Genomic DNA, 27,490 nt, shown 5'->3' on the forward strand with positions numbered 1-27,490 from the left:
GCTGGTGAAACTGTGATTTATTTAGAATTTAAGGCACACTTAACCAACATGGCTACCACAGCATTATGCAGCAATACGCCATCCCATCTGGTTTATGCTTAGTGGGACTATCATTTATTTTTCAACAGGACAATGACCCAACACACCTCCAGGCTGTGTAAGGGCTATTTGAACAATAAGGAGAGTGATGGAGAGCTGCATCAGATGACCTGGCCTCTTCAATCACCCGACCTCAACCCAATTGAGATGATTTGGAATGAGTTGGACCGCAGAGTGAAGGAAAAACAGTCAACAAGTGCTCAACATATGTGGGAACTCCCTCAAGACTGTTGGAAAAGCATTCCAGGTGAAGCAGGTTGAGAGAATGACAAGAGTGTGCAAAGCTGTCATCAAGGTAAAGGGTGGCTACTTTGAAAAATATAAAATATAAAATATATTTAGATTTGGTTAACACTTTTTTGGTTACTACATGATTCCATATGTGTTATTTCATAGTTTCAATGTTGTATCTATTATTCTACAATGTAGACAATAGTAAAAATAAAGAAAAACCCTTGAATGAGTAGGTGTGTCCAAACTTTTGAGTGGCACTGTATATCGTATACAAGGTACAACACTTTGATTGTAATGCTGGTAAAAAAATTATGACAATGCAATGGCCCGAAGTAAAACTATCTAAAAGCTAATGTACTCATTCGTAGACTACGTGGCGCTGTCCATGGTCCTGAATGACCAGTATGGCCGTTCACACGCATGCGGTTCTCATCGTTGCCCAGCAATGAAGTAGTTCACCCCATATTATCCTTCTTATCCCCCCCATTTACCTGTGGCGAGAGGAGAGGGATGTTTAGTTCATCACACTGGCCCAGTTGCGGATTGCGCGTGGAGGAGGGGCGTGAGGGAATCCCGGGCACGGAAGGGTTACAGATATCGCGCTATTGTCGTCCGTTATCAAAGGAAGTGAAGGTGGAATAATGAATGGACCGCGATATGCAGCCAGGGAGAAGAACATTCTCTCGAATGTTTAAAGTTGAGCGGAAAGACGATGTGTTTTGTTATGTCATGGACTGTTGCCTTGGGAGTCCAAAGAAGTGGATGGATTCCTGGGCGAATCAGCGGCAATGTCAACGGGACTGACTGAGCTCGAGGAAGCATCTTTGCACGTCTCGCACCATTGCTCAAGCAGCATCAACCGCGAAATGAACATTCTGGTGTATTGTGAACATTTAATGCTGTAGGTGTAACTTATTTTAGACACCGCCAAAGAATTGGTGCAGTAGACTATATTGCAAGTGAAGTCTCTAAAGACATTGTTGGTGGTGCACAAAGATGCTCTAAAAACAACCGGAAGAAGTGAAGGTGATAATCGACTATCAACATGGGGATTTATGAGTCATTGACTTGATCATTTAATTAACCTATAGGCTACAGCGGAATAACTTTATTTTAGAGACTTAAAAGCCCAAAGACCCTGCTCGTTTCAGATGCTACGGGACATCCTGGCATTTGGTGGTTTTCAAGCGGTTCCTCAACGTGACACTGCACGCGCACTGTGCGCTTTGGCTCAAAGTGAGCAACGCCGCCGTCTCGGCTGTGTTATTTGAGTGAGAACCGGACAGCCAGTGGATGCCGCAGAGTTGTTTGGGTCGAAACCGAAACAAGTGAAGGGTCAGTGGGCTGTTTTTGGGAATTCCCCATCCGACTGCGCCTTATTTCACCATGGATGACTCGGGGATAATTCGGCGTCGGAGGCTGCAGGTGAGGTTCGGGTGTAATGTGTTTGATAGTATCTCTAATTGACAGTTAGTTCCATGTAGGCTACACTCATGTCAATAGAAATCGTACAGAATGTGCCATTGAGTTGAGATGATGTTCAATACAATTTTTAGGCTCATATGTTAATAACCAACTACCCACACATAACATCCTTTTTAGAGCATGTGTTATAACAACTGTGTTATGCATTTATGACTTCATATGCTCAGCTGCAGAAATCTTGATTTAATGTATCTCAGCAGAGGTCATATTCATAAGATACTTGGCGACTCTATGTCTATAATGCCATTCAAGGTAATATCTCCATAATTAAAATGTACCGCCATGCATATTGATATGACATGTTCATATTACTAAAGCCGACGTGTTCATCCATTATGAAGTAGCCTGGTTAAGTACGGGTCACCCCTCCCCCTTGGAGTGTGATTCAGTCAAGTGAACTGAGCTGAGCGGCCAGCCAGGCGGGCAGAGTGCCTTAGGGCGTCATTAGGACTGGGCAGTATAGTGATGAAGAGTAGGGAGGGATAGAGAGCTGGGGATGGAGAGACTGGGGTTGACCATTACACCGTTTCTTTATTGTGCTGGGAAAATCCACCTCATGGCATCATCAACTCTCTCAATTCCATCCTGTGTGTGTGGGGTCTGTGTCTGTGCACATATGCTTAACTTCACAGTATTTCATTTTTTATTTTACCTTTATTTTACCAGGCAATTCAATTAAGAACAAATCATTAATTACAATGATGGCCTGGCAAGAGGCAAAAGGCAATGTAACACAAAATGGACAACACAGACAGAAGACACTGGCAACAGCACAAACACAACAGCAAACAAACAGTGGATGTGTGTGTGAAGTAAAACATAGGGCAAAGCAAACTAGTGACAACTAGAAACATCTACATGTCTCAACAACAAGCATGAGTCATGAATGTGCATGAGGAAGATGTGTGTGTATGCCAGTGTGTCTCTCTGTGTGTTTATGAGGATGGATAGTGTCTGGATGACCATCCTTCAGATTCATCCAACAGCTCATCTCCCTGGAGTCTCATCATCCCAGCCACTCTCACAACCGTTAGTGTCTGTTTAAAATCCCCCTTCTGGCGCATCTCTCATCTCTCTGCGCCATATGGTGACACACCCCACTCCCACAGAGAGCAGGTCAAGGGTCAGCCCCATAATGCACTGCTTCAACATGACTAACATTAAAAAAACTATTTGTATCTGCTCCAGACACTATCCCTCCAGCCTCCACACACACACACACACACACACACACACACACACACACACACACACACACACACACACACACACACACACACACACACACACACACACACACACACACACACACACACACACACACACGTATATACATGTACAGTATGTACAGTAGCATTCAGGGGAAGGACCGATCTGAATAATGTGTGGGGTATTGAGGATGGTGTGCCAGCCCTTGGGGATGATATGACACTTCCATACTACAGCATCACCCTCCTCTCCAGCTCCTCTCCATCTGTCAGACATGGGATGGTGAGCCAATCACTGACACTGACTGAGGTGATGAGCAGGCCCCTGTCTAGGTTCCGATCAGCTCCCCAGACTGACTTTCTCACCATTGTCCTTCGTGTGTTCACGAAATGATGGGGCCAGCGGTGGTGTAGCTGTGGGCAGGGAGCCCAGCCAGTACTGTTTCATAGCAGCCAGGGCCATTTCTCCTCCGGCTCAGAAGAGAGGAGCTGAAGGGCATGACGTCAGACGACCATTTTTAGTGCTGCTGTTTCTCCTATCTCATGGCAGGGTCCGGCCGCAGCATTTACTCTCTGCCTGCCTCTGTCTGATCCTCATGGCTGGCTGGTGTCTTAGCAAGCCCATCTCATTAACAGAGAGCTTCACAGAGATTACTGCAAGGAAGTGGTCTGGGGGAAGATAATTAAAGTAGCACCATATTGCTGATATTGAGGTGTTGTACAAAAGCTGAAGAACATATGTACATTCAGGTACTTTTTGCAGGTTCTGGAGTTCTAGGTGAATTTATGTTTAATAGAAAGGAAAACACTGCCCACTGCTGCTCATGCTCCCAGGGGATTTTATTACAATAACGTTTCGACCATTAGGTCTTCATCAGCATCCATATCCCAGCTGGGGGTGGAAGGTTCTATATACAGTGCTTTCAGAATGTATTCAGACCCCTTGATTTTTTCCACATTTAAATTGTTTTTTCCCCCCTCATCAATCTACACACAATCTACACACCCCATAATGGCAAAGCAAAAACAGGTTTTTAGAAATGGTTGCAAATGTATTAAAAATCAAAAACAGAAATATCATATTTACATAAGTATTCATACCCTGTACTCAGTACTTTGTTGAAGCACCTTTGGCAGCGATTACAACCTAAAGTTTTCTTGGGCGTGACGCTACAATCTTGGCACACCTGTATTTGGTGTGCTCTGTCAGGTTGGATGGAGAGCGTTGCTGCACAGCTATTTTCAGGTCTCTCCAGAGATGTTAGATCGGGTTTAAGTCCGGGCTCTGGCTGGGCCACTCAAGGACATTCGGAGTCTTGTACCAAAGTTATACATCTTTTTTGCAAATGTATAAAAATAAAAAACAGATACCTTATTTACATATGTATTCAGGCCCTTTGCTATGAGTCTCGATTATTGAGCTCAGGTGCATCCTGTTTCCACTGATCATCCTTGAGATGTTTCTACATCTTGAGTGGAGTCCAGCGGTGGCAAATTAAATTGATTGGACATGATTTCCGTTCTTAAATGGAAGACGTTAGTAACCACCAAGACTCTTCTTAGAGCTTGCCGCCCGGCCAAACTGAGCAATCGTGGGAGAAGGGCCTTGGTCAGGTAGGTGACCAAGAACCCGATGGTCCCTCTGACAGAGCTCCTGAGTTCCTCTGTGGAGATGGAAGAACCTTCCAGAAGGACAACCATCTCTGCAGCACTCCACCAATCAGGCCTTCATGTTAGAGTGATCAGATGGAAGCCACTTCTCAGTAAAAGGCACATGACAGCCCGCTCGGAGTTTGCCAAAAGGCACCTAAAGACTCTCAGACCATGAGAAACAAGATTCTCTGGTCTGATGAAACCAAGCTTGAACTCATTGGCCTGAATGCCAAGCGTCACGTCGAGCAAACCTGTCACCATCCCTATGGTGAAGCATGGTGGTGGCAGCATCATGTTGTGGGGATGTTCTTCAGCGGCAGGGAGTGGGAGACTAGTCAGGATCGAGGGAAAGATGAACGGAGCAAAGTACAGAGAGATCTTTGATGAAAACCTGCTCCAGAGCGCTCAGAACCTCAGACTGAGGTGAAAGTTCACCTTCCAACAGGACAACGACCCTAAGCAAACAGCAAAGACAACGCAGGAGTGGCTTCGGGACAAGTCTCTGAATGTCCTTGGGTGACCCAGCCAGAGCCCGGACTTGAACACGATTGAGCATCTCTGGAGAGACCTGAAAATAGCTGTGCAGCGACGCTTCCCATCCAACCTGACAGAACTTGAGAGGATCTGCAAAGAAGAATGGGAGAAACTCCCCAAATACACGTGTGCCAAGCTTGTAGTATCATACCCAAGAAGACTTGAGGCTGTAATCACAGCCAAAGGTGCTCTAACCAAGTACTGAGTAAAGGGTCTGAAAACATATGTAAATGAGATATTTCTGTTTTTTAAGAATTTTGCATACATTTCTAAAAACCTGTTTTTGCTTTGTCATTATGGGGTATTATGTGTAGATTGATGAGGGGGGGAAACTATTTCATCCATTTTAGAATAAGGCTGTAAGGTAACAAAATGTGGAAAATGTCAAGGGGTCTGAATACTTTCCGAATGCGCTGTACATCACAATCACATGTATTCTATTAATTAGGAATTCTTATTGAAAGGATATAACCCCGTGAGATGCACCATCCCGTGTTGAAACGGTCACCAGCGCACCATGTTCTGTTCTGGGCTGAATACACAAGTATATTGTGGTGCATCCGGTGGAACAGTGACTTGTAACTGGGAGTTCCACCTCCCCCCTGGGCCACAGCATAGTATACTGTACTGTACACAGCATCCTGAACTGTATTTGTAATGTTGTCAACCACAGCAATCACAGGACAATACAGTCTATTTGAATATTCATAGACATTTGACGTATGTTTTGTCATTTGTGTCACAAACATCCCAATGTGGTTGCGACTCAGAGGGACCATTTAGACTCCTCAAACCACAGTGCAGAACCTTCTGGAAGAGCAGTCATCCTCGTCACAGAGAGGGGGTAAATATGGAGTATAATTGTTTTGCTTTCAAATCTGTGATCAGTCAGTGGGAACGGTACGGTTGTGTCAGAGCTCCATCTGTCGTCAATCCGCTCCAGATCTATCAGATTCAGAGCACCAATCTGTACCGTCAGCCAGTCACTGCACTTTTATTGTGTTTAACATTCAGAAAGTGGAAACTCAATTACAATCCCTTCCATTAGTCTCAGCTTCCTGGATTGACCGTGTCAATGACACAATGTCTGGCCATTGATAAAGTCTAGATTTCAGTGTGACATGAGTTTCTCCCCATATGGCCTGACAAAGTGAGAGAGCATTAAAATATTAGTTCAACAATGAAAATCATGTTGTTTGTAGGGAAGTTTGAGAGGGTGACCGTATTTCATTGCATTTTTTTTATTCGAAAACATGATATTATAACGTACATTATCTGACATTCTGATGCAAATCTAAAGCCAAAGAATAGTCAGGAGTGGAGGCACATTTTGTCAGACCACTCTCCAGACCCGATGTTATTCCATCATATATGAGCTGATTGGATATATTGGCCCTCAAACAGCTAATCTCCTCTCCTGAACTCATTTGGTCTTTTTGAACCTATACCTATACCCTTTCCTGAATCCCTTTACTATATCCCTCTTCCATATCCCACTCCTGAGTTGGCTCTGTGGAGTGACCTCCTAAGTATCCCCGGTCCATGGTCCAGTTTCCTTCCTCCAAGGTAGGGCCCTGTCCATGGTGCTGATTCCTTCCTCCAAAGTAGGGCCCTGTCCATGGTGCTGATTCCTACCCCCAAGGTAGGGCCCTGTCCATGGTGCTGATTCCTACCTCCAAGGTGGGGCCCTGTCCATGGTGCTGATTCCTTCCTGCAATGCAGGACATTTAAAACCTGTAGTGTATTTGACATTTTAAAAGGCTTCTGAAGTTTGCAATTGTCACGCTGGTATAAAGGATTTTGGAGACAGGCGCAGGAATACACAATAGGGGTTTTTAATACACCCAAAACAAACACGTATACAAAAACACTGGGCTGTACCCAAACAAAAGAGCGAGGGTAAACCTCTTTGAACGACACGGGACAATACCCATAATCAGAGGTGGGACCAAGTCATTGTTTACAAGTCACAAGTAAGTCTCAAGTCTTAGCACTCAAGTCCCAAGTCAAGACAGTCAAGCATCAAGTCAAGTCTCAAGTCCTAAACTTTGAGTTTCGAGTCCTAAACAAGTCACAATGTGCTCTTCACCAAATGTAATAACATTTCATATTTTTAACAAGAGTAATAGTTAGTATATTACATTTACTCAAATCATGAATGCTTTTAAAAATATATATATATATTTATTACTTTCCAAATAAACGTTATATTTCCATAGAAATACATGGGTAGCTATGAGAAGGACCCCCCCCAATAGTGATCGACTATCGAGGATCGCAATGGGGCGCAATTGGGCAATGTAGGCTTGTACACAATCGCCCAACCCACCCACCCACACACACACACACACACACACACACACACACACAAACACACACACACACACACACACACACACACACACACACACACACACACACACACACACACACACACACACACACACTCTGTGTGGTTACAGAAGGCTAATGTATATCAATGGTTTTAGGAACAGCAGTGACATCAGGCAGGATTTAGGTTACCAACTGCCTAACCAGTTGTAGCACAATCTTGGGTGCAATGATCACGTTCCCGCACTGACTGACTGTGTGGAGGATCATTGATTTAACATTACGTTAGCCTACATGATACACTAGTAAAGTAATAAAATATATAGCTGTCGGCTATATTGGCCACGACTTACCATTCTTTGTGCAGCTTCAAATGTCGAACAAAGTTGGAAGTTGTTGCGCCTCCGTCTGTAATTTCCTTCCAGCATGTTTTGCAAGTTGCAATCCGTTTTTTGTTGATACAGCGTTGTCTTTATATCCGAAAATAATCATTTTGGGTATCATCTTTCCAAGGGCTCCATCTGAATTCACCCGCCGACATTCCTCTGCACTGCCATGCACAACTTTTTCTCAGCTGGCACAATTTGATTGGCTGCTCTCCGATTCAAACTGTAATCCGTTAAATGAAGAGTTGATGCGCTGCACACTTTATTTAATAGCATCATTTTTAATATCTGAGCTTGGGGAGGGTATCAAGTCAGGTCGAGTCATAAGGCTTAAGTCCAAGATAAGTCACAAGTTATTGGTGTTAAAGTCAAAGTCGAGTTGCAAGTCATCATATTTGTGACTCGAGTCTGACGCGAGTCCAAGTCATGTGACTCGAGTCCACACCTCTGCCCGTAATACACAATATATAAAGCACGCAGCATAACAGCTGCACCAACGCATAGGTACTCACACCACCGACGGTCATGGGAACAATAATCCACCCCCCAATGGAAACCAAAGGGCACATATATAGAAAACAAATCAGTAGGAATAGTGGACAGGTGTGCATGATGAAAGTTACGGAGGGATCCGTGACAACAATTTACATTTTGAAATTTCAGACTTGATTTTCTCTTGCTTAAAATGTATCAACCCCCGACAAACAATTCCATGAATTACAATCAACATAATAATTCACATTTCCTTTTGCTGCTGGATTATTTTCCTGAAGTAGAAAACTGACTCAAATTAAGATCCTACACCTGTTGAGCCCTGTCCATGGATCTGATTCCTTCCTCCCCGACAAATAGAAGGTTGCAATCTCTTTGATGCACCACATTGTTCTCTTTGTTGTCTAGACATGCCTCAGACACGCCACAGCACTAAAGGGCCCTACTGAGGACATCAGCCAATGAGCAGACTCATTTTGATGCAATGCCACAGTCGACGTAGTGCATCCTGCTTTGTTCCTTTGGTTTCATACCTCTATATTCGGAAGGTTTTCTCTTCATTCTTTCTTACTCTAACTAGTCTGCACTTGTAGCATAAAAAGATTTCCACTCCTTGTGTGTCAAAGCGAACTAGATGTTCTCTTCATAATCATGTTATGAGAGGTTACATGACCTGGATGAAAAAGTATGCACAATGGAGAGTATCTATTGAAAGTGCATTTCAGTACAGGCATAGACTCAATATGGATCTATGCCACAGCTCTTAAAGTGGCAATTATAAAGTGATTTACTGGTATGTGTTGTATGACGGGTACGAGACAGATATCTTTATGATGTTGTGTCTGAGATATGTTCATACACCTTCCCCATCACCAGTCTTTCTCTGCACTGTCTTCCCTCCATCCACACTTTCAAGTAATGTACAGAGCTCTGATGGCTCAGGATCAATTAGTCTGACCAATGGAGGAGGAGTGAGGAGGAATCAATAGGTTGAATATTCGGTTGTCCTTGTAAAGAGGGATTTGTTTCTATTAACACGTAAACCCATGGGAGGAGCTTAATATACACCAACAACTATCGATGACCTTCGGCTTGTGCTGGGTGTAAAACTCATGTGAGTGTCTGACCTTACAATGGTGAGGTCACTTCTCTTTTGATCCAAAATGATTTATTTCATATTCACTCCTCAATCAAGGTCCTACCGCCTTCTCTCCCAAGCATTCATAGCTTTTACCAGCTCTCTCTGGGGTAAGACTAAATCTGTGGAGTGTTCCGTTTGACACTTCAAGGTAACTGAGTGTTATAGGTATTCTGCTATGTGGGAGGTTTGTCAAAGACATTCCACTAGACAAGCACACACTATGGAGAGGGTTTCTCTAGTTGTTCCAGAGGGAGAACCTTATGAAGAGGATCACACACACACACACACACACACACACACACACACACACACACACACACACACACACACACACACACACACACACACACACACACACACACACACACACACATGATTCAGTCTATTTCCTATAGTGGTGGGGAAAAAATTGATACAGTTACATATCGCACACACACACACACACACACACACACACACACACACACACACACACACACACACACACACACACACACACACACATTATTTTTGGATGATATTAAGTATTGATTTGTAATAATAGAAAAATAGAAAAATAATTGTAGCTAGCGCTAGTCGGCTGTACCTGCGCCAAAACTATTTTTCATTCTGTAGCTTGTTCTTCATCTTCTTTTAAACAGTGAGCCAACAAGTCTTCAGCACTTTTATTTCCCTGACTGATCACAACTCATTTTCTCATGATCTCTCTCTCTCTCTGCAGCAGACATATAGTGAGCAATATGTTCCGAACATTGAATCGCAATATAAAATCATGACAATCGCAATACATATCGTATCAGCTCCTAAATATTGTGATAATATCATATCGTGAAGTCCCTGGAAATTCCCAGCCCTAATAGCTTATAGTATACATGTAAGCACACACACACACACTCTCTCTCTCTCTCTCTCTCTCTCTCTCTCTTTCTCTTTCTATCTCTCTCTTTCTCTCTCTCTTTCTCTCTCTCTCTCTCTCTCTCTCAAACAATCAGGTACATTTTAGCTCAAGATTAACCAAATATTGTATTAATTGTCACTGGTGGATGTGGAGTGGAGTGGAGTGGCTAATGCATTAATTAATGCTCTACACAACACACACCTAGGAAATGGGCTCAGTGTCTCTCTTGGCTCCTCTCTCCTGATTTATTTTGCAGTACCTCTTGGTCAATTTGCAATTTCTCTGTCTCTTTCATGTTCTACATGTATGTCTGGAGAGAGTGGGAGTCTGCTGCAGTGAATGTGTGTGTAAGAAGTAAGCAGTCAGGGACACAGACAGAAGCAGAATCAGGCTCTGGTTGAGGCTGAAGCTCTAGGCACCACAGAGCTTAAAGGGATAGTTCATCCCAAATTACAAAATGACACATTGGTTTCCCTGTAAGCAGACTATAGACAAGGTATGACAGCAATCCATGCATTAGTTTTATTTTCCTGGCATTGTTTCCAAATGCTAATGTTTTAGCATTTGTGGCACAAATCCCATTCAAGTCATGGTACCAATATTAGCATTTTTTGCGCATGTCCAAATCCTCCGAAAATATCTCAAATTGACTGTGAAGCTCAACAAATGTCACTATAGATGATTTGAACATGATGCATGAAAAATGCAAATATCGGTACCATGAGTTGAATGGGATTTGTGCCACAAATGCTAAAACAGTGTCAGGGAAACTAAACCAGTGTCTCAGTTAGAAGCATTTCAAATAGCCAGGCTGGGCTGGTGTAGGATTTGGCACTTCTCAGCGTTTGCTGCTGTTCCAGCACAGTGTTCTGGGTCCATCTGGGACCCAAGGGAGAGATAGGGGGGTGGACACACTGTTCTTTTCTGCTGGGGGAACACAGAAAGAGAAAGAGAGAGAGAGACAGAGAGGGAGAGATAGCGAGAGCGTTTGTCCACTTCAAAGCACTGGTCCACATTACTGAAGCACACACTCACATATACAAGCACATAATGCACTTACCCATCCTCTCTGTTCTGCTGTTTCCTGGTATCTCTCCCTTAACGGAATTCACAAACAAAGACACACAGAATACCATGTACTGTCTATACATGTTGTCCGGACCTCTGGCAGTCTCTATGGGGGTACCACAGGGTTCAATTATCGGGCCGACTCTTTTCTCTATATATATCAACGATGTCGCTCTTGCAGCGGTTGATTCCCTGATCCACCTCTATGCAGACGACATCATTCTGTATACATCTGCTCCTTCTTTGGACACTGTGTTAACTAACCTCTAAACGAGCTTCAATGCCATACAACACTCCTTCTGTGGCCTCCAACTGCTCTTAAACGCTAGCAAAACACATATCAAACATCTCCAATCCAAAATCCAGTCTAGAATCGGCTTTCTATTTCGCAAAAAGACTCCTTCACTCACGTCGCAAAAATTACCCTTACTATCCTACCCATCCTCGACTTTGGCGATGTCATCTACAAAATAGCTTCCAATACTCTACTCAGCATATTGGATGCAGTCTATCACAGTGCCATCCGTTTTGTTACCAAAGCCACCCACCACTGCAACCTGTATGCTCTAGTCGGCTGGCCCTCGCTACATATTTGTCGCCAGACCCACTGGCTCCAGGTCATCTATAAGTCTATGCTAGGTAAAGCTCCGCCTTATCTCAGCTCACTGGTCACAATAATTGCAAAATTCGTTCCCTCACTAACTTTAAACATCAGCTATCTGAGCAGCTAACCAATCGCTGCAGCTGTACATAGTCCATCTGTAAATAGCCCACCCAATCTACCTACCTCATCCCCATATTGTTTTTAATTACTTTGCTGCTGTTTTGCACACCAGTATCACTACTTACACACCATCATCTGCTCATCTATCACTCCAGTGTTAATCTGCTAAATTGCTACTATGGCATATTTATTGCCTTACCTCCTCATGCCATTTGCACACACTGTATATAGACATTATTTTTATTGACTGTACACTTGTTTATTCCATGTGTAACTCTGTGTTGTTGTTTGTGTCTCACTGCTTTGCTTTGTCTTGGCCAGGTCGCAGTTGTAAATGAGAACTTGTTCTCAACTAGCCTACCTGGTTAAATAAAGGTGAAATAAATAATAAATAAATAAAGATTAATGTCCTGTATATGTGAGTCTTTATAGCAGAGGCGAGGTCCAAGTGGACTAAGAGACTGAAGGGAGGTGTCATATCATAACACTCCATTGCTTAGCTTATGTACAAATGTGGTGAGGTGACGTAGTTGATGTCTGTTTCTCTGCTTCTAACCATCTTGTAACCTGTGAATCCCTCTAATGTTACCAGTACCTGATCTCTGTTGTCCTCTCTTTTTCTGCCTTTCTTCCAGAAGGATCTGCCACTGCCCCGCAAGAACAGCAGGTTAGTACATCCTCCCTCCCTCCTGGCCAACTGGGCACTCCCTAAGAAACACACCCCGAGCCAGGGGAAGTGTGTGTTTGGAAACAACAGCTATTTTATCACCTGAGGGCTCTACTGTCCTGGTTGGAAGATTTCATCCCTGTTGAATCCCTGTTGAGACATGATTAGCATTTCAACACCCTATTGAGGGGTTGAGGATACTTTAGAGGTACTTAGAGGGGAATTAGAATGAATGGAGGAGACAATCCTGCCATCTGTCTGGGTAGACAGCGCTCTGCGTCTGATCACTTTCCATGGTGCTGAAACACTTCCTCCTCCGTCTTTGTCTGTCTCTCGCACTCTCTCTCGCTCACCCTTCTCATACCCTAGCTTGTGTGTGGTAAGGAAACAGCTCCAGTGTGTTATTGTCTGTGTCAGCAAGACAAAGATATGGCTGACATAATTGATTGTGTTAATGAAATGTTATAATATGTTAATAATGTGGTAGATGAAGCTTTGATCATTCTATCAAATTGTGTGTGTGTTTGTGCGCGCACGCACGCTTGTGTGTGTTTATAATCTCAGCATACAGAACACAGACCCAAGCAGTCTCTCTGTGTAGTCTCTGTCCCTACTTCCATCCAGTCCCTCTCTCTGCCTTTCTCTGTAACCCGTCTCTTCCCCCTGCCCATATCACCCACACCATACCCCTGGGAAATAAACCAGGAAATTAACCTGGGGACCATGCTAACCTCTGACATCAGTGACCACTGGTCATCTCTATCTTTCCCTCACAGTGGTATTCAGCTTTCATTTTGTCCCCCATTTAGTCATCAACTCTATGCTCTCCTCCAGAGATGTACCATCTGGGTTCATTCTGTCTCAGTCTGGTTCCCATTCTAAGCCTCCCTCCCCTTAGACCAGTATCATCCATATCATCCATTATAGATGAGCTCACTGGAGTAGGCCTCACATTCATCTACTGTCTTGATCTATTCATCTGGATGGGGTGTCTCCTCTATTGTTCTCAGTAGGCTTGTATTTATCAGCACTGTTGAGGTTTTAGATTTGCTTGGATGAATTACGGAATGGATGTGCTCATATCTAATCGAATCTGTTTTTTGTTATGTAAGAAACGTTCGCTTGTATACACACATATTGCAGATAAACACACACATCTCTACCACCTCCTAGAATCAGCTTCACTTAACACGCTCTGGACTTCTTTAAGTGTCTTCTCCTCCTCCCTGGGATTATGAATTCATCATCCCTTCTTCCCTCGCTCTCTTTTCTCTCATTCATATTTACAGTAGCCTCAAGTAAAAAGCTTTTTACACAGATTTCCCCCTCAAGCACACACACAGCGAGAGAGAGAGAGAGCATTCTTATGACATTACCCCCCCCCCCCAACTTCTTTCTGTCTCAAATTAGTCCTTTTGAAAGTTTTTCTTGGTAAGCCCTTTCCTTGCCACGACCCTTACCCTTGAGACACGATCCGCAATACCCTGTCTGCTTTTTTGTTCCTATTTAAAACCAAAGACAGCCTCTCTCTCTCTCCTTTACTGTCGTTTGTCCACCGCCACATCACTCAGACACCGGTGCACATCTAAAGGTTGAGAGAGCGTTTGCAACAACATTTTCAAGGGACCCTGCTGCTTCCTGACTCTCACTTCTCAACTGCTCTCGTTGCTTAGCATTACGCTAAGCTACCCTCCCTACGCAAGCAACATGTTCCGAGGCACCAAAAGGTACAATATAAAACAAAGGGCACTGTTAAATAGGTCAGTGTGTCCTGAGGGATGGGGGATTCTGTAATACGTGATTTTGTTCCCTGTACTCCCTTTTGTTTTATCCTTCTCTAATCCCTCCCTCCATCACCTCATCTATCTGTGTTTCTCTCCCTCCCTCCATCACCTCATCTATCTGTGTTTCTCTCTCTCTCTCCCTCCCTCCATCACCTCATCTATCTGTGTTTCTCTCCCTCCCTTCATCACTTCATCTATACGTGTTTCTCTCCCTCCCTCCATCACCTCATCTATCTGTGTTTCTCTCCCTCCCTTCATCACCTCATCTATCTGTGTTTCCCTCCCTCTGTCCATCACCTCATCTATCTGTGTTTCTCTCTCTCCCTCCCTCCCTCCATCACCTCATCTATCTGTGTTTCTCTCTCTCCCTCCCTCCATCACCTCATCTATCTGTGTTTCTCTCCCTCCCTTCATCACCTCATCTATCTGTGTTTCCCTCCCTCTGTCCATCACCTCATCTATCTGTGTTTCCCTCCCTCTGTCCATCACCTCATCTATCTGTGTTTCCCACCCTCTGTCCATCACCTCATCTATCTGTGTTTCTCTCTCTCCCTCCCTTCCTCCATCACCTCATCTATCTGTGTTTCTCTCCGTCTCTGTGTTTGTGTAGCAGCTAAGTGTACATGAGGAGGTGGTTAGCATTTACAGTGCGACTGATGTGTTTGTGCTTGTAAGGTCACCGAGTGTGTGTGTGTGTGTGTGTCCATCTGGTTTTGTATTTCTGCTCAGTTCTGCTTAGTGAGGCTGTTGAGTGGCTCAGAGTAGTGTTTATGAAGATTGCTGTGTCAGTGTTTCTACGGATATCCTCTATGTACCAGCTAAGATAGGACTGTAGCATTAGTTGAGGCTTAACATAGTATTTACTAATCAGTGACTCAAATGAAAGGTGACCGTTTGATTATATCCATGGCTTTGTTTGAATCAGGTTGACTCAGTGATGCTGAGATAAACTCTTTGTTGAGCGATGACTGTAAGGGGATACGTAGCTGTCTGACACATAGAATATTCTAAAACAGTTAGTTCTAGCCATGATCAAGATCATTTCGCTTTAATCTCAGAGAAGTTCTCCTACTGTGCCCCAGTTCCTCCTACTCCCAATGACTTCATTCTCTCCTGCTGATTGGCCAGGGATTAGGCTGCCTCTGGCCTGTTATTACTGCAGTTTTAACACACACACCAACACACACAAACACCCACCAGACAGAAGATACTCGACTTAGTCAGCATGCTGATTAACAAGAAGTCTGTTGTGCTGATGTTTCATATGAAGTTGTGTGTTCAATCATCTCATAGTGCCCCTATATAATTGCTTTCAAACAAATGTATATCTTCCCATTACACTGCAGTGTAATATATCTATCAGCCTTTGTTGCCATTTTAAGTTAGCTGGTGCTCTGCAACAGCAGGTTCATCAATGGCATTCCCTATTTGTTTTGAATGGACATGCCATTATCACACTGCGTTATCTTCCCGTCACATCCTCAAGTCAAAGTGGCTTAGCAAGTGAGGAGAGAGAGTGAGGGAGAAAGAAAGGGGTAGAGAAAATGAGAGCGGGAGAGAGAGGGAGTGAGTAAGAGCACAGGGCCCAGGGGTAATATCTCTATCTTAGCCTCCATCAAGGACCAACACACTGGGGTTATGTGAGCAGTGAAGACATGCACATGCCTCTCTCTCTCTCTCTTTCCCTCTCCCTGTTTCTTTCTGTCTATATCCAGCTCTTTACAGTTTAAACACGGAAGAGAGGATGACAGAGAGAAAGAGAGCTCGTGAGCGAGAGAACGTCCTGGGATGAGTGTCCATTCAGCTGTAGTCAGGCACATGTGTGCACACGAGTCTCTCCTCTTTTTATGTGGGGGAATGTGTGTTTCCGTGTGTGTGTTAGCTAAATACAGATGTATTGGGTGGGTGTGTTCAGGATGGAAGGAGTGAGAGGTAAAGAAGATAATGAGGGAAGGAGGATAAAAGGAGAGATAATGAGTGTTGATAATCAGACAGTGTATGTCCCTCAGGTGCTGGGCTCAGGTGTACCTCATCACAAAAAAGATCAGAGTGAAAACAACACTGCTCCATCCCCAACCCCTCCCTAGAACACACACACACACACACACACACACACACACACACACACACACACACACACACACACACACACACACACACACACACACACACACACACACACACACACACACACACACACATTCATGGCCACACCTTAACCCTTACAAACAAACAAGTCCGTCAGATCACTATTACACAGTACTTAAAGGTAGACTCAGTAATATGAGGTAGATGCAAAAAGTAAAGAGCGTAGTGGGTCAACTAAGAGCATTAAAGCACAAGGCTCAACTTCTCCACTGTGTTGGTGCCCTGGCTGCCACGTTGTTCACAGTGTGAAGAGAACCCGTGCTCATATGCAGATACTGTGTGTGACTGTGAGAGTGAAGTCTTGCATCTCATTTATCACAATATATCTCCGGTGCTGCTTCGGGGCAGTGTCATTTAGCTGAATCTACCTTCAAACAATACCACACATATCACACATTGAATGAGGTAAGTGGGGTGTCGAGATACCTGGGCCAGACCAAAGAATCCGTCCTTCTGAGTGGTCTCCTGTCCCTCAGGGGATGTTTGGACTCAATAGCAGTAGCTTTGGTGGTAGTGGTAGCATTACTCCTCTCTTAGAGTAAAAATCCATTCTGTGGAGTAATGGAGCTTTTATTCTCTTTGATCTTCTTTAGTCTCGTCGGAGCCTGACTTCAGTTCCAGGAAAAGTCTACCCCCTCAATACTGAATCTGAAGAATGCCACTCTTGACACTGTCTGCTGTGTCTCTGTCAGCCTCTATGTTTCTAGACAAAATAAGGGATCTTTGTTTATCAAAGACAATAACAAGAAGCTAATGCTTTGTCTCTGAGACTGCAACGTCAAAAGCTGTTCCAGCTTTGAAGTAAGCCCCTAGACCAGTGGTATTCAGTGTTGAAGTTGTAATTAAAAAAAAATTAAAATAAGAGTGAAGGTTATTGTATGGGACAATATACAAACGTTTTTGAGAAAGATCATTTGAAAATGGTTATTTTATTGAGTAAATGTATTTCTTGGTTTCTTTTTTTATTGGAGTGCCGATAAGATGCCCAGAAACTTGTCGAAAGAATAGTTTGAATTTCACTTCCCTAGACACTGATCTACGGTCAGTTGGGATTTACCTTAACTGGCTATAGCCCCCACAATAGTATGGCATTGGTTGAAGCTCAATGTTAAATTCAGGTACACAACACACTCCCTGCCTCTGGTCATGAGCCATCTGGGTTGTTAGAATTAGGCAAACAATAAAATGTCTTGCCCCGACCTAGCTCAATATCTAGGAGTCGGATAAAAACAAGACTACAACGTCCATAAAATGACTATTAGACTTGCCACCTTTTGGACTGAATACGTTTGTAGGGGCAACAGTTTTGATCAAATGTATAATTTATCAATCTCACGTGCTCGTTTCTGTACATTAAGAGCCAACAATGTGTTACCCTTTTGTTACATTTCTGACATCGCTAACACCCAGCTAGCACAGTGGATTCCGGCTGAGAGTCAGTGCACTCGGCTGACGTCATGTGGCCCGAGTCTGGGCCGACAGCAGCAGTATTACTTATGGCTAGGTTGTGGGGATTGAGCTTGGGCCGATTCCGGTGTCAGTTATCTGGCCCAAATGTATTACTTGGGGCTCGGGCCAATTGTGGCTACACTCTGGCAGATGATTACACAGGATGCTTTATATAATTAACATTTCATTATTTATTTATTTTTTCCATATTTTCTCATTGTTTCTGTGATAAAAAATACAATTATTTAAGTAGTGTTTTAGTATTTTGATACTTTGTGCAAGGCAAATTGATGAGCATTTAAACCTTTGCAGATCGGGCCTCCTGAGTGGTGCAGCGGTCTAAGGCACTGCATTGCAGTGCAAACTACGTTGCTACGGATGCTGGTTTAATATGCGTGCCGACCGGGAGACCATGAGGCGACGCACAATTGGCCTAGCGCAGTCCGGATTAGGGGAGGTTTTGGACGGCCGGGATGTTCTTGTCCCATCAGGCTGTAGCAACTACTGTGGTGGGTCAGGCACTGACATGGTCACCAGGTGTACGGTGTTTCCTCTGACACATTGGTGCGGCTGGCTTCCGGGTTTAACGTGCATTGTGTCAAGAAGCAGTGCGGCTTGGCGGGGTTGTGTTTTGGAGGACGCAGGGCTCTCAACCTTTGCCTCTCCTGAGGCCGTATGGGAGTTGCAGTGACAAGGGGACAAGACAATTGGATATGATGAAAAGGGGGTAATAAATATATAAATAAATACAATTATTTAACAAAAATTGTGGATGGGTATAATTTGTATGTATAAAATGTATAATAGTAATATAAAAAATGACTAAATCAGGTCATTTTGTTTACATTTATTTAAAATTGCATCAAGCCGCTTCTGGGAGGGATTCTGGAAAAATGCCGGCAAAATCGTCTGAATTCCGTTAGACGGATACATCGTGTCGATTCTGGTCAATCATTCATTTTGATTTCCGTCCGAGTCCGACACTCGATTCCGGGCCGATTCAATCAGTTATGGCCCCCCGGAAAAGGGCCACTTCTGGGAAGATTCCTCATGTTAGCTGGGCATCTTTTAAGCCAAAATCTCAGGAGTTCTAAAACCAGACCAAAGCACTTGGATTGCGCAGCAACAGTGCTAGTAGCTAGCTTTCAGCAGTCGGATGAGAGGCAAGCTACAAGCTAAGGAAGATAGCTATATTTTGCTATGGAAGTCATCTGGCTGAAGTTATCTGTGTAAACTGTTGGCCTTGAAACTTGCGTGTAATCAGAGTACAAACAAATAAGCACAAATAAGATAACGAATGTCCTTGGCTGCTATTGCCAGTTAGCTAGCCAACTAATGTTAGCCAGTAATGTTACCTAACTAGCTAGCTACAAGCTAACAAGGCTTTAACATTGGCTGTGTGGACTGATCATGAACCGGCCGGCACAACTCAATGTTGACAATATCTCCCACATTCGTCCACAAAGCACAGCTAGCTAGCTAAATAAAGTTCATTGTCAACACCAAACCATGGGAAACTGCCACGCTGGAGAGACTGGAGAGACCAACTCTAAACTTTCAAGGAATATGTTGTTGCCCCTCCGTCAAATGCACTCCATCCCTACGGGACATGCCAGGGACACACTGCTTATCTGGGTGGCGGATTGTGTTCCCGGAAATACGTAACCAGATAGAGTGCCGGGCCCTCTCTATGCACTTGTTTATCCTCTGGCCCCACTGGAACATCCAGCTCCTCCGCTGCGCGATATCAGAGAAGACCACTGTTGTCCCGGGAAACATTTGGATGGCCACCTCTAAATCTATGCATCTGCTGCACCAGTGCCGTCCCCCTGGTATATCCCAAGTAGTTTCCACCGAGGTGGAAGACTAGGATGCCAGGGGGAGACGCAGGATGTCAGGGGGAGCTGACGCAGAACACAGAGCAGTTTGTGCCACTTCATGCTTTGCTCTCCGAACCACCTAATGTGACAGTCAAGAATGTATGTGAATAGTTCATTGGTAGGCTACATGTTGATTATTTGTATATTTTCCAGTAGCTTGCTCGATTGTCTTGTTAAATGATTTCAGGGATATTTTTCCAGTTTACTCCATATTGGCTTAAATGTGTTTCTGGTTTTTCACTTCCCTCTGGAAAATCAGCTGTTAATATGAAATAAATACTAATAACTACATTATTTCTGTTGCCATTTGTCATTATTGTGTATTTTTACTTTACTTGTATTGCTGTGTTATGGTGCAAAAACTATCATGTCTACATACACTGAGTGTACAAAACATTAAGGACACCAAAGTTTAGAATGGGAACCCGAGTGGCGCAGTGGTCTAAGGCACTGCATCTCAGTGCTAGAGGTGTCACTACATACACTCTGGTTTGACTCCAGGCTGTGTCACAACCTGCTCTGCTTGGGAGTCCCATAGGGCGGTGTGCCCAGTGTTGTCTGGGTTTGGCTGGTGTAGGCTGTCATTGTAGATAATCATTTGTTCTTAACTGACTTGCCTTGTTAACTAAAAAATATATACATTTGAAAAAAAACGTCCTAATATTGAGTTACTGTGGGTGTTTGATAAGGTTTACATTCTAAGTAACCTGCATACACATAGTTTAAAGTACAGTAGACCAATATTACGTCAAAGCTGTATGCTGGAAAACCTTGATAGTACATAGGTGGAGTAGGACTTGTGGTACTCGTGAATATCCTTTATTTTTTCGGCTTCAGACCAATGCCTACTTCTCACTTAAAACGTTTGTTTTTGTTTTGAACAGTTATAAGGATCTGGGGAAGGTGAGCTGATCCTAGATCTTTGCCTCGGGGCATCTTGTATGAGGATCTGGAACTTGTGTCTCAGACAGCTGTAAGAGGGTCAGTAGAAGGTGACTAGGCTCGGTTTGACTTCTCTGGTGGCGGTAATGAAATTAGGCCACACAATTTGACATTTAACACACATGTGGTCCAGTGGAGCTGTGACAAAGCTGTGTTAGTCAGAGCTCTGCTTGAGAGCTGGCATGTCCATTTCAACATCTGTCAGTGTTTAAACTTTCAGGGACAATAAAGCCACATCCATCATCTTCCAAGCTGGGGTGGCATTGCCTCTCCTCGGATGTCTGTCTAAATTGGGTTGCTGTGATGTGCTGACGCTGGCGACTTTGTCCCAGCCCATGGCGGTCAGGAGGAGGAGAGGATGCTGGGAAATGGAAGGAGTGTCATGATAGAGGACAAGACAAGGCACTCTCTTTTTCACTGTAATATTCTTCTCTCTGCCCTGGTTTTCTTTGCTTGGTATGTCATCGATTGTGGTCACATAGTGTAGCCTATACAGTACTATCACAGATAGAAGAATGAGCTAGATGTTTCACCGGATGTATAAATCTGAAGCATACGGTTGGAATTTCCACTCACCACCAAATATGGTGACGCGAGGAAGCCTAGTGGCCGGCAGTGGGAGAAGATGTAACAAGATGGGTTTTGGCTGACATTTTGCACATTTTCTCATTGAAGAAAACTGAACTAAGTTTTGTAGACTTTACCCTTTGCCAAAGGTTAGAAAAAAATTGATTGTTTAGGGAGTTGTCGAAATGTACACAGTTGTTACCTGGTGGAAAATGGGGGAGGGTCATGCTTTTACAATTTCAGTCAGGGGGAGGGTTTACTATTTTTCTATTTTGTCCAGAGGAGGGTCCTCTAATTTGTAATCAATTAACAGGGATCCTGAGTGGCACAGTGGTCTAAGGCACTGCATCACAGTGCTAGAGGCATCACTACTTGGGTTTGATCCCGGGCTGTATCACAACCGGCCGTGATTGGCCATAGGGCGGTGTACAATTGACCCAGCGTCATCCGGGTTATGGGAGGGGTAGGCCATCATTGTAAATAAGAGTAAAGATTATTGTTCTTAACTGACTTGCCTAGTTAAAAACAGAACCAAACCTATTGCAATAGTAAATCTATGTGCTGGCGGTAGACCTTTAGATTCGGGGGTGTGCCAGAAATATGTTTGCCCTTTTCACAGCCAAAAATGATCGGTGCAATGCTGGCACAAAAAGGTCTGGGTTTAGATTCATAAATTCAGTGGAGTGGGGGTGTGGTCTCGGTTTAAGCGTCTCTTTTCCAAGATTAAAAGGATAAACATTTAATTAACACGATGGGCCAGAAAAGGTTGAATACATTGGTCATGCTGTCAATCCAGCATGACTTCTGCCTTGTTCAAAACAAATGGAAACTCGGAACTGGGAAATCTTAGACTTAAGTGCGTTCAAGACAACTGGGAAATGAGCTCCGACTGGTGTGGTGGTTCATTTCTTTACTATAAAATGAGGAGAGACAAACTTATCACACAAGTCAGAGTTATACTTAAACTAAATCTTTGATAGCGAGAGCTTTGCAATAGCGATGGCTTGTTGACAAATCACCATCTCTGATGATCCGTTGAGGGCGCCGAGACAAAAGTACAAAGGTATTTTATAGCCAAGGTACAACCCTTTCAACCTACATGACAAACAACAGATATATAGAATGGGTCAACGTTAAGATCTGTATGAAAGATAGCTATAATACATAGCAGACAGTTTCTGCTGTGTCAACAGTTTTCATTGTATAGACCAGTGTCTGGCCCTCCGACTCCAAACTGGAACCATCTCTCCTGTCACGTCCTGACCTTAGTTCCTTTTTTATGTCTCTATTTTGGTTTGGTAAGGGCGTGAGTTGGCGTGGGCATTCTATGTTTTGTTCTATGTTTTGTACTTCTATGTGTTTGGCCTGGTATGGTTCCCAATCAGAGGCAGCTGTCAATCGTTGTCTCTGATTGAGAACCATACTTAGGTAGCCTGTTCCCACCTGTGTTTGTGGGTAGTTGTTTCCTGTTTTGTGTTGTTTCACCTGACAGGACTGTTTCGTTTCTTACATTCTCGTTGTTATTTTTGTTTCATGTTCTGTTATATTAAAATATTAACATGGACACTTACCACGCTGCGTGTTGGTCCGATCAGACGAAGAGGAGATTCGTTACATCTCCCTTGTATGGTATAGAACAGAAACATTAAGTCATGCTCTGGAATGCTCTTTCGGTTTTATCATCCAAAAGACATCGTAAATCTCCTGTCAGTGTTATCTCCCAGAGGCCCATCCTCAGTAGAACACACACACACAATAGTTAAGAATATTCTATTCTGTTGAATAAAACAACCACGATGCAATACAAGTATTACAACATAATCTTGCAATTTTGCCACCATAATCCCCCATTTTGAGAATCCTCTCAACTTCAAAGAAAATTTCAAGATTTAAGAACATTCATATGTAGAAAATGCATATATTCTACATAAACCAAGATGCACAAAAACAAGAACTCATTGCATGGGGTTCCTGCACGTTGTCACGCCCTGACCTTAGAGCTTTTTATGTCTCTATTTTGGTTTGGTCCGGGTGTGATTTGGGTGGGCATTCTATGTTCCTTTTTCTATGTTTTTGTATTTCTTTGTTTTTGGCCGGGTATGGTTCTCAATCAGGGACAGCTGTCTATCGTTGTCTTTGATTGGGAACCATACTTAGGTAGCTTTTCCCCACATGGTTTTTGTGGGTAGTTAATTTCTGTTTAGTGTTTTGCACCTTTCAGGACTGTTTCAGTTATTCTCTTTGTTATTTTTTGTTATAGTGTTGAGTTTTAATAAAGAAAGCATGAACACTTACCACGCTGCGCTTTGGTCCGATGATTCCTCTTCTTCAGACGACGAATACCGTTACACACGTGACTGGCTGCTATAGCACTGGCTCAGCCTCCTTTCAAGAAACTCAGCACTGTCTCCCATTTCAACCTCCAACACATTTTCTAAGCACTCTAGCAATTTGTCTGGGAAGGTTATGATACACAGTCACCTGCACGAATCCCATGAAGAAAAACAAAAAATGCATACAGTTTGAGATTCAAAGCTATATCTTCATAGACAGTGAAAATCACATATTTAATGCATAATGCAGTGCATGCAACAATGGAGTTTAATAAAAAATACTATTTAGTTAATAGCATGCTATAGTGGGGTGCAAATGACTATTTCCATCCCAGAAATTAAAATTAGCATATCTTGTTGGACAAATCCAGGTTGTGAGTAAATTTTATTCCATTGGTGCCTAATGAACATGACCCAAGACAAGCATCATGATTCCACTATTTATATGGCAATGCCTATTCACAAACTCACAAAACCCAAAGGAAATAGAACACAACAAATCAAACATAGTATTTTAAAAACACCAACAAATAGTCATAACAAATGTGTTGTGTGTGTGTGTATTTGCAAACCTTAAGGTAAAATCAATCAAAAAATGTCAGGCTTTATTTAATTTGGTAATTTACGGCCTCAATCTCACTCACTCTCCCCAAGATTATAGCCCCAGGAAACATTTCAAAGAGAGACAATGAAATCTTCATTTTCCCAGAAAAAACACTTCGGTAGCATTAATTATACTACACCGATTCAGCAAGCCGAAAGTTTTAACTACAAACAAAACCTGATAATAATGTACTCTACCTCAATGTTTATGTATGCTTAATTTAGCATTCGCTACCCTTAGATACAATTATCCTGGTATCGTTACTAGACCAATGTCCAACAAATATGTGATAGATGTTTCTCCTTAGATTGTTCCTGTTACCCCTCTAAATGTAAAAATGTTTCTGTCGCAAATGTTGTACATTTCTCAGCATAAGGAATTTGTGATATTTAATCCCAGGCATTTAATAAACATGTGTTTTTGAGACGTGATCACCTATGACTCCTGTAACATACGTACTTTAGGTGACTTCCATCCATCCCGGAAGAAAGAATCCTACTCAAAACACATCAGATAATACAGTGTTTAATTAAGTGAAAATTACACCTAAAAGAAACAATAAACAAACCCATAACCTATTTCCAGTAATCTAATCATTTCAACCTGTTGCATAAAGTTAGTAAAAACAAACCTGTTGTTTAACAAATCTAAAACCTTTAAAAAGTTGGTGCTGTCTCATCAGCATAATAGTCAAAACAAACTTTTTTCCACTCATAGCTACAATGTGGGCATGCCCCAAAGGTTCAGCTCTTACATTAATTGAGTTTGAGTTTGAGTTTATTTTTATTTTTACAGGGACAGTGCACATTAATCAACATTTCAGTAAAAGTGCCGGTTTTAGCCAACCGGCTAATTTTCAACCGCAGTCCCTGGGCAGGTTATTAAAAACAATTACAATATAGACAATAGCAACATAGAACAAGCAAGACATAGCAACATAGGACAAGCAAGACGTAGCATACAGACAGAGCAACATAGGACAAGCAAGACGTAGCATACAGACAGAGCAGCATAAAACAAAAAGCAGCAAGACAAAATTCATAAAAGCAACAAAGTGTTTCCACACCTCACAAGCTACAGACAACAGACAACATGGAGAGTGGCAACACACAGCTAGGGACCATGTTCACAAATCTGATTGATCTTTAGCCATGTCTTCAAGCATTTTGTGAAAGTGTGATATGTGGTGCAGTTATGTGTGTCTGATGGCAGTGTATTCCAGACATGGGAAGCTCTCACAGAGAATGCAGATTTACTAAAGGTGCTTTTCCTTAGGGGAACTATACAGTCACCTCTCATGGCAGACCTTGTGGATCTGCTGCCATATGTCTGGGTTTTCTGTTTAACAAAAATATTGAGTGGAGGGGGAGCCAGGCCATTGAGGATCTTGAATACAAGACATGGGTCGGTGTATTGCACAAGATTTTCCCAACTCAAGAGCTCATGCTTTCTAAGGATGTGACAATGATGATGGCTATTGGGCTTCCTATCAAGCACTTTGAGAGCCTGTTTGTAGACAGACTGAATAGGTTTTAATGTTGTACAGCAAGCTTGGGCCCAACTAGTCAAGCAGTATGTTAAGTGGGGGAGTATCATAGATTTGAAGTACAGTTTTTCTACCTCTGTAGTCAAACAATTTCGTATAAATCGGAAATTAGCTAGGTTGAATTTGGTTATTTGAATTACCTTTTTCACATGCTTTTTAAAAGAGAGGTTGGAATCAAGTATGATGCCAGGGTACTTAAAATCGGATACCACCTGGAGCTTCTCCCCTGACACATAGACATCTGGCTCAGTAGCATCTGTTGCCCTCTTTGTGAAGAACATGCAAACAGTTTTTTTCACATTGAGATGCAAACACGAGTCACTGAGCCACTTTGTAACCTGGACCATTACAGTAGTGAGTTCTTGTGCAGCTTGTTGTTTGCTCTTTGCATGCACATATATCACTGTATCATCTGCATACATTTGAACTTCAGACCCAGTACAGACAGAAGGCAGATCATTAATGTACAGGCTGAACAGGAGGGGCCCCAGTATTGACCCTTGGGGCACGCCCACATCATAGCTACGAGTGGGCGACAGCTCATTGCTCACTCTGACACACTGAGTTCTGCCTTCAAGGTATGATTTCATCCATCTCAAGGCATCAGGGGAAAAGTTGAACTTGGACAATTTTGTGATGAGAATCTCATGGTTAACAGTATCAAAAGCCTTCCTTAGGTCCAGAAACACAGCCCCAACAGCACCCCCTTTGTCCATCTTGGACTTCACATTTTCCAGAAGAAAGCAGTTGGCCGTTTCTGTGGAGTGTTTCGCTCTGAAGCCAAACTGCATGGAGTGTAATGTGAAGGGGCTGTTGTTGAGGTGGGCAATCAGTTGTTCTGCTACACACTTTTCAACAACCTTTGACACCACAGGTAATATACTAATGGGCCTGTAGTTACTCACGTTAGCAGGGTCGCCTGATTTAAAGATGGCCGTTATTATGGCCGACTTCCATACCCTTGGAAACACACCGAGACCAATAGATGTGTTGGTGACCTTAGTAATGGGGCCAATGAGTGACTCTTTGTAGTTTTTAAGTAGAGTCCATCCCAAACACATCTTTGGCTTTAGAGTTCTTTAGTGAGCTAATCACCTTGTTCACCTTTGACTCAGAAACCTCCCTTATGATGAAGACAGGTTGAGTGTCATTCACTAGCACTGAGCCCAAGAAACAAGTGGAGGGGTTCTGTGTCAGTACCCTGACAGAGTCAATAAAGTAGGAATTGAAGGCTATTGCTATTTCGACTGCATCCTGTGTTAGATTGTTATTCACCATGATTTCTAGTCTTTTTGCAGTGTTACTATGGTCTTTCCC

The 27,490-nt window shown here is 43.1% G+C and overlaps 1 protein-coding gene across 1 annotated transcript in view; it reads left to right on the plus strand.

Moving 5' to 3' along the window:
* The first annotated feature begins 888 nt into the window (after positions 1-888).
* LOC109891992 (microtubule-associated serine/threonine-protein kinase 1-like) overlaps positions 889-27,490 on the plus strand; it is a 65,652-nt gene continuing 39,050 nt past the window's right edge. The window contains exons 1-2 of the mRNA XM_031834552.1: positions 889-1,758; positions 12,892-12,920. Of these exons, the coding sequence (XP_031690412.1) occupies positions 1,720-1,758; positions 12,892-12,920 (68 nt within the window). The 5' untranslated portion in view covers positions 889-1,719. The remainder of the gene's footprint in view (positions 1,759-12,891; positions 12,921-27,490) is intronic.

This window comes from Oncorhynchus kisutch, linkage group LG10 (genome assembly GCF_002021735.2).
Source record: "Oncorhynchus kisutch isolate 150728-3 linkage group LG10, Okis_V2, whole genome shotgun sequence".
NCBI classification, from domain to species: domain Eukaryota; kingdom Metazoa; phylum Chordata; class Actinopteri; order Salmoniformes; family Salmonidae; genus Oncorhynchus; species Oncorhynchus kisutch.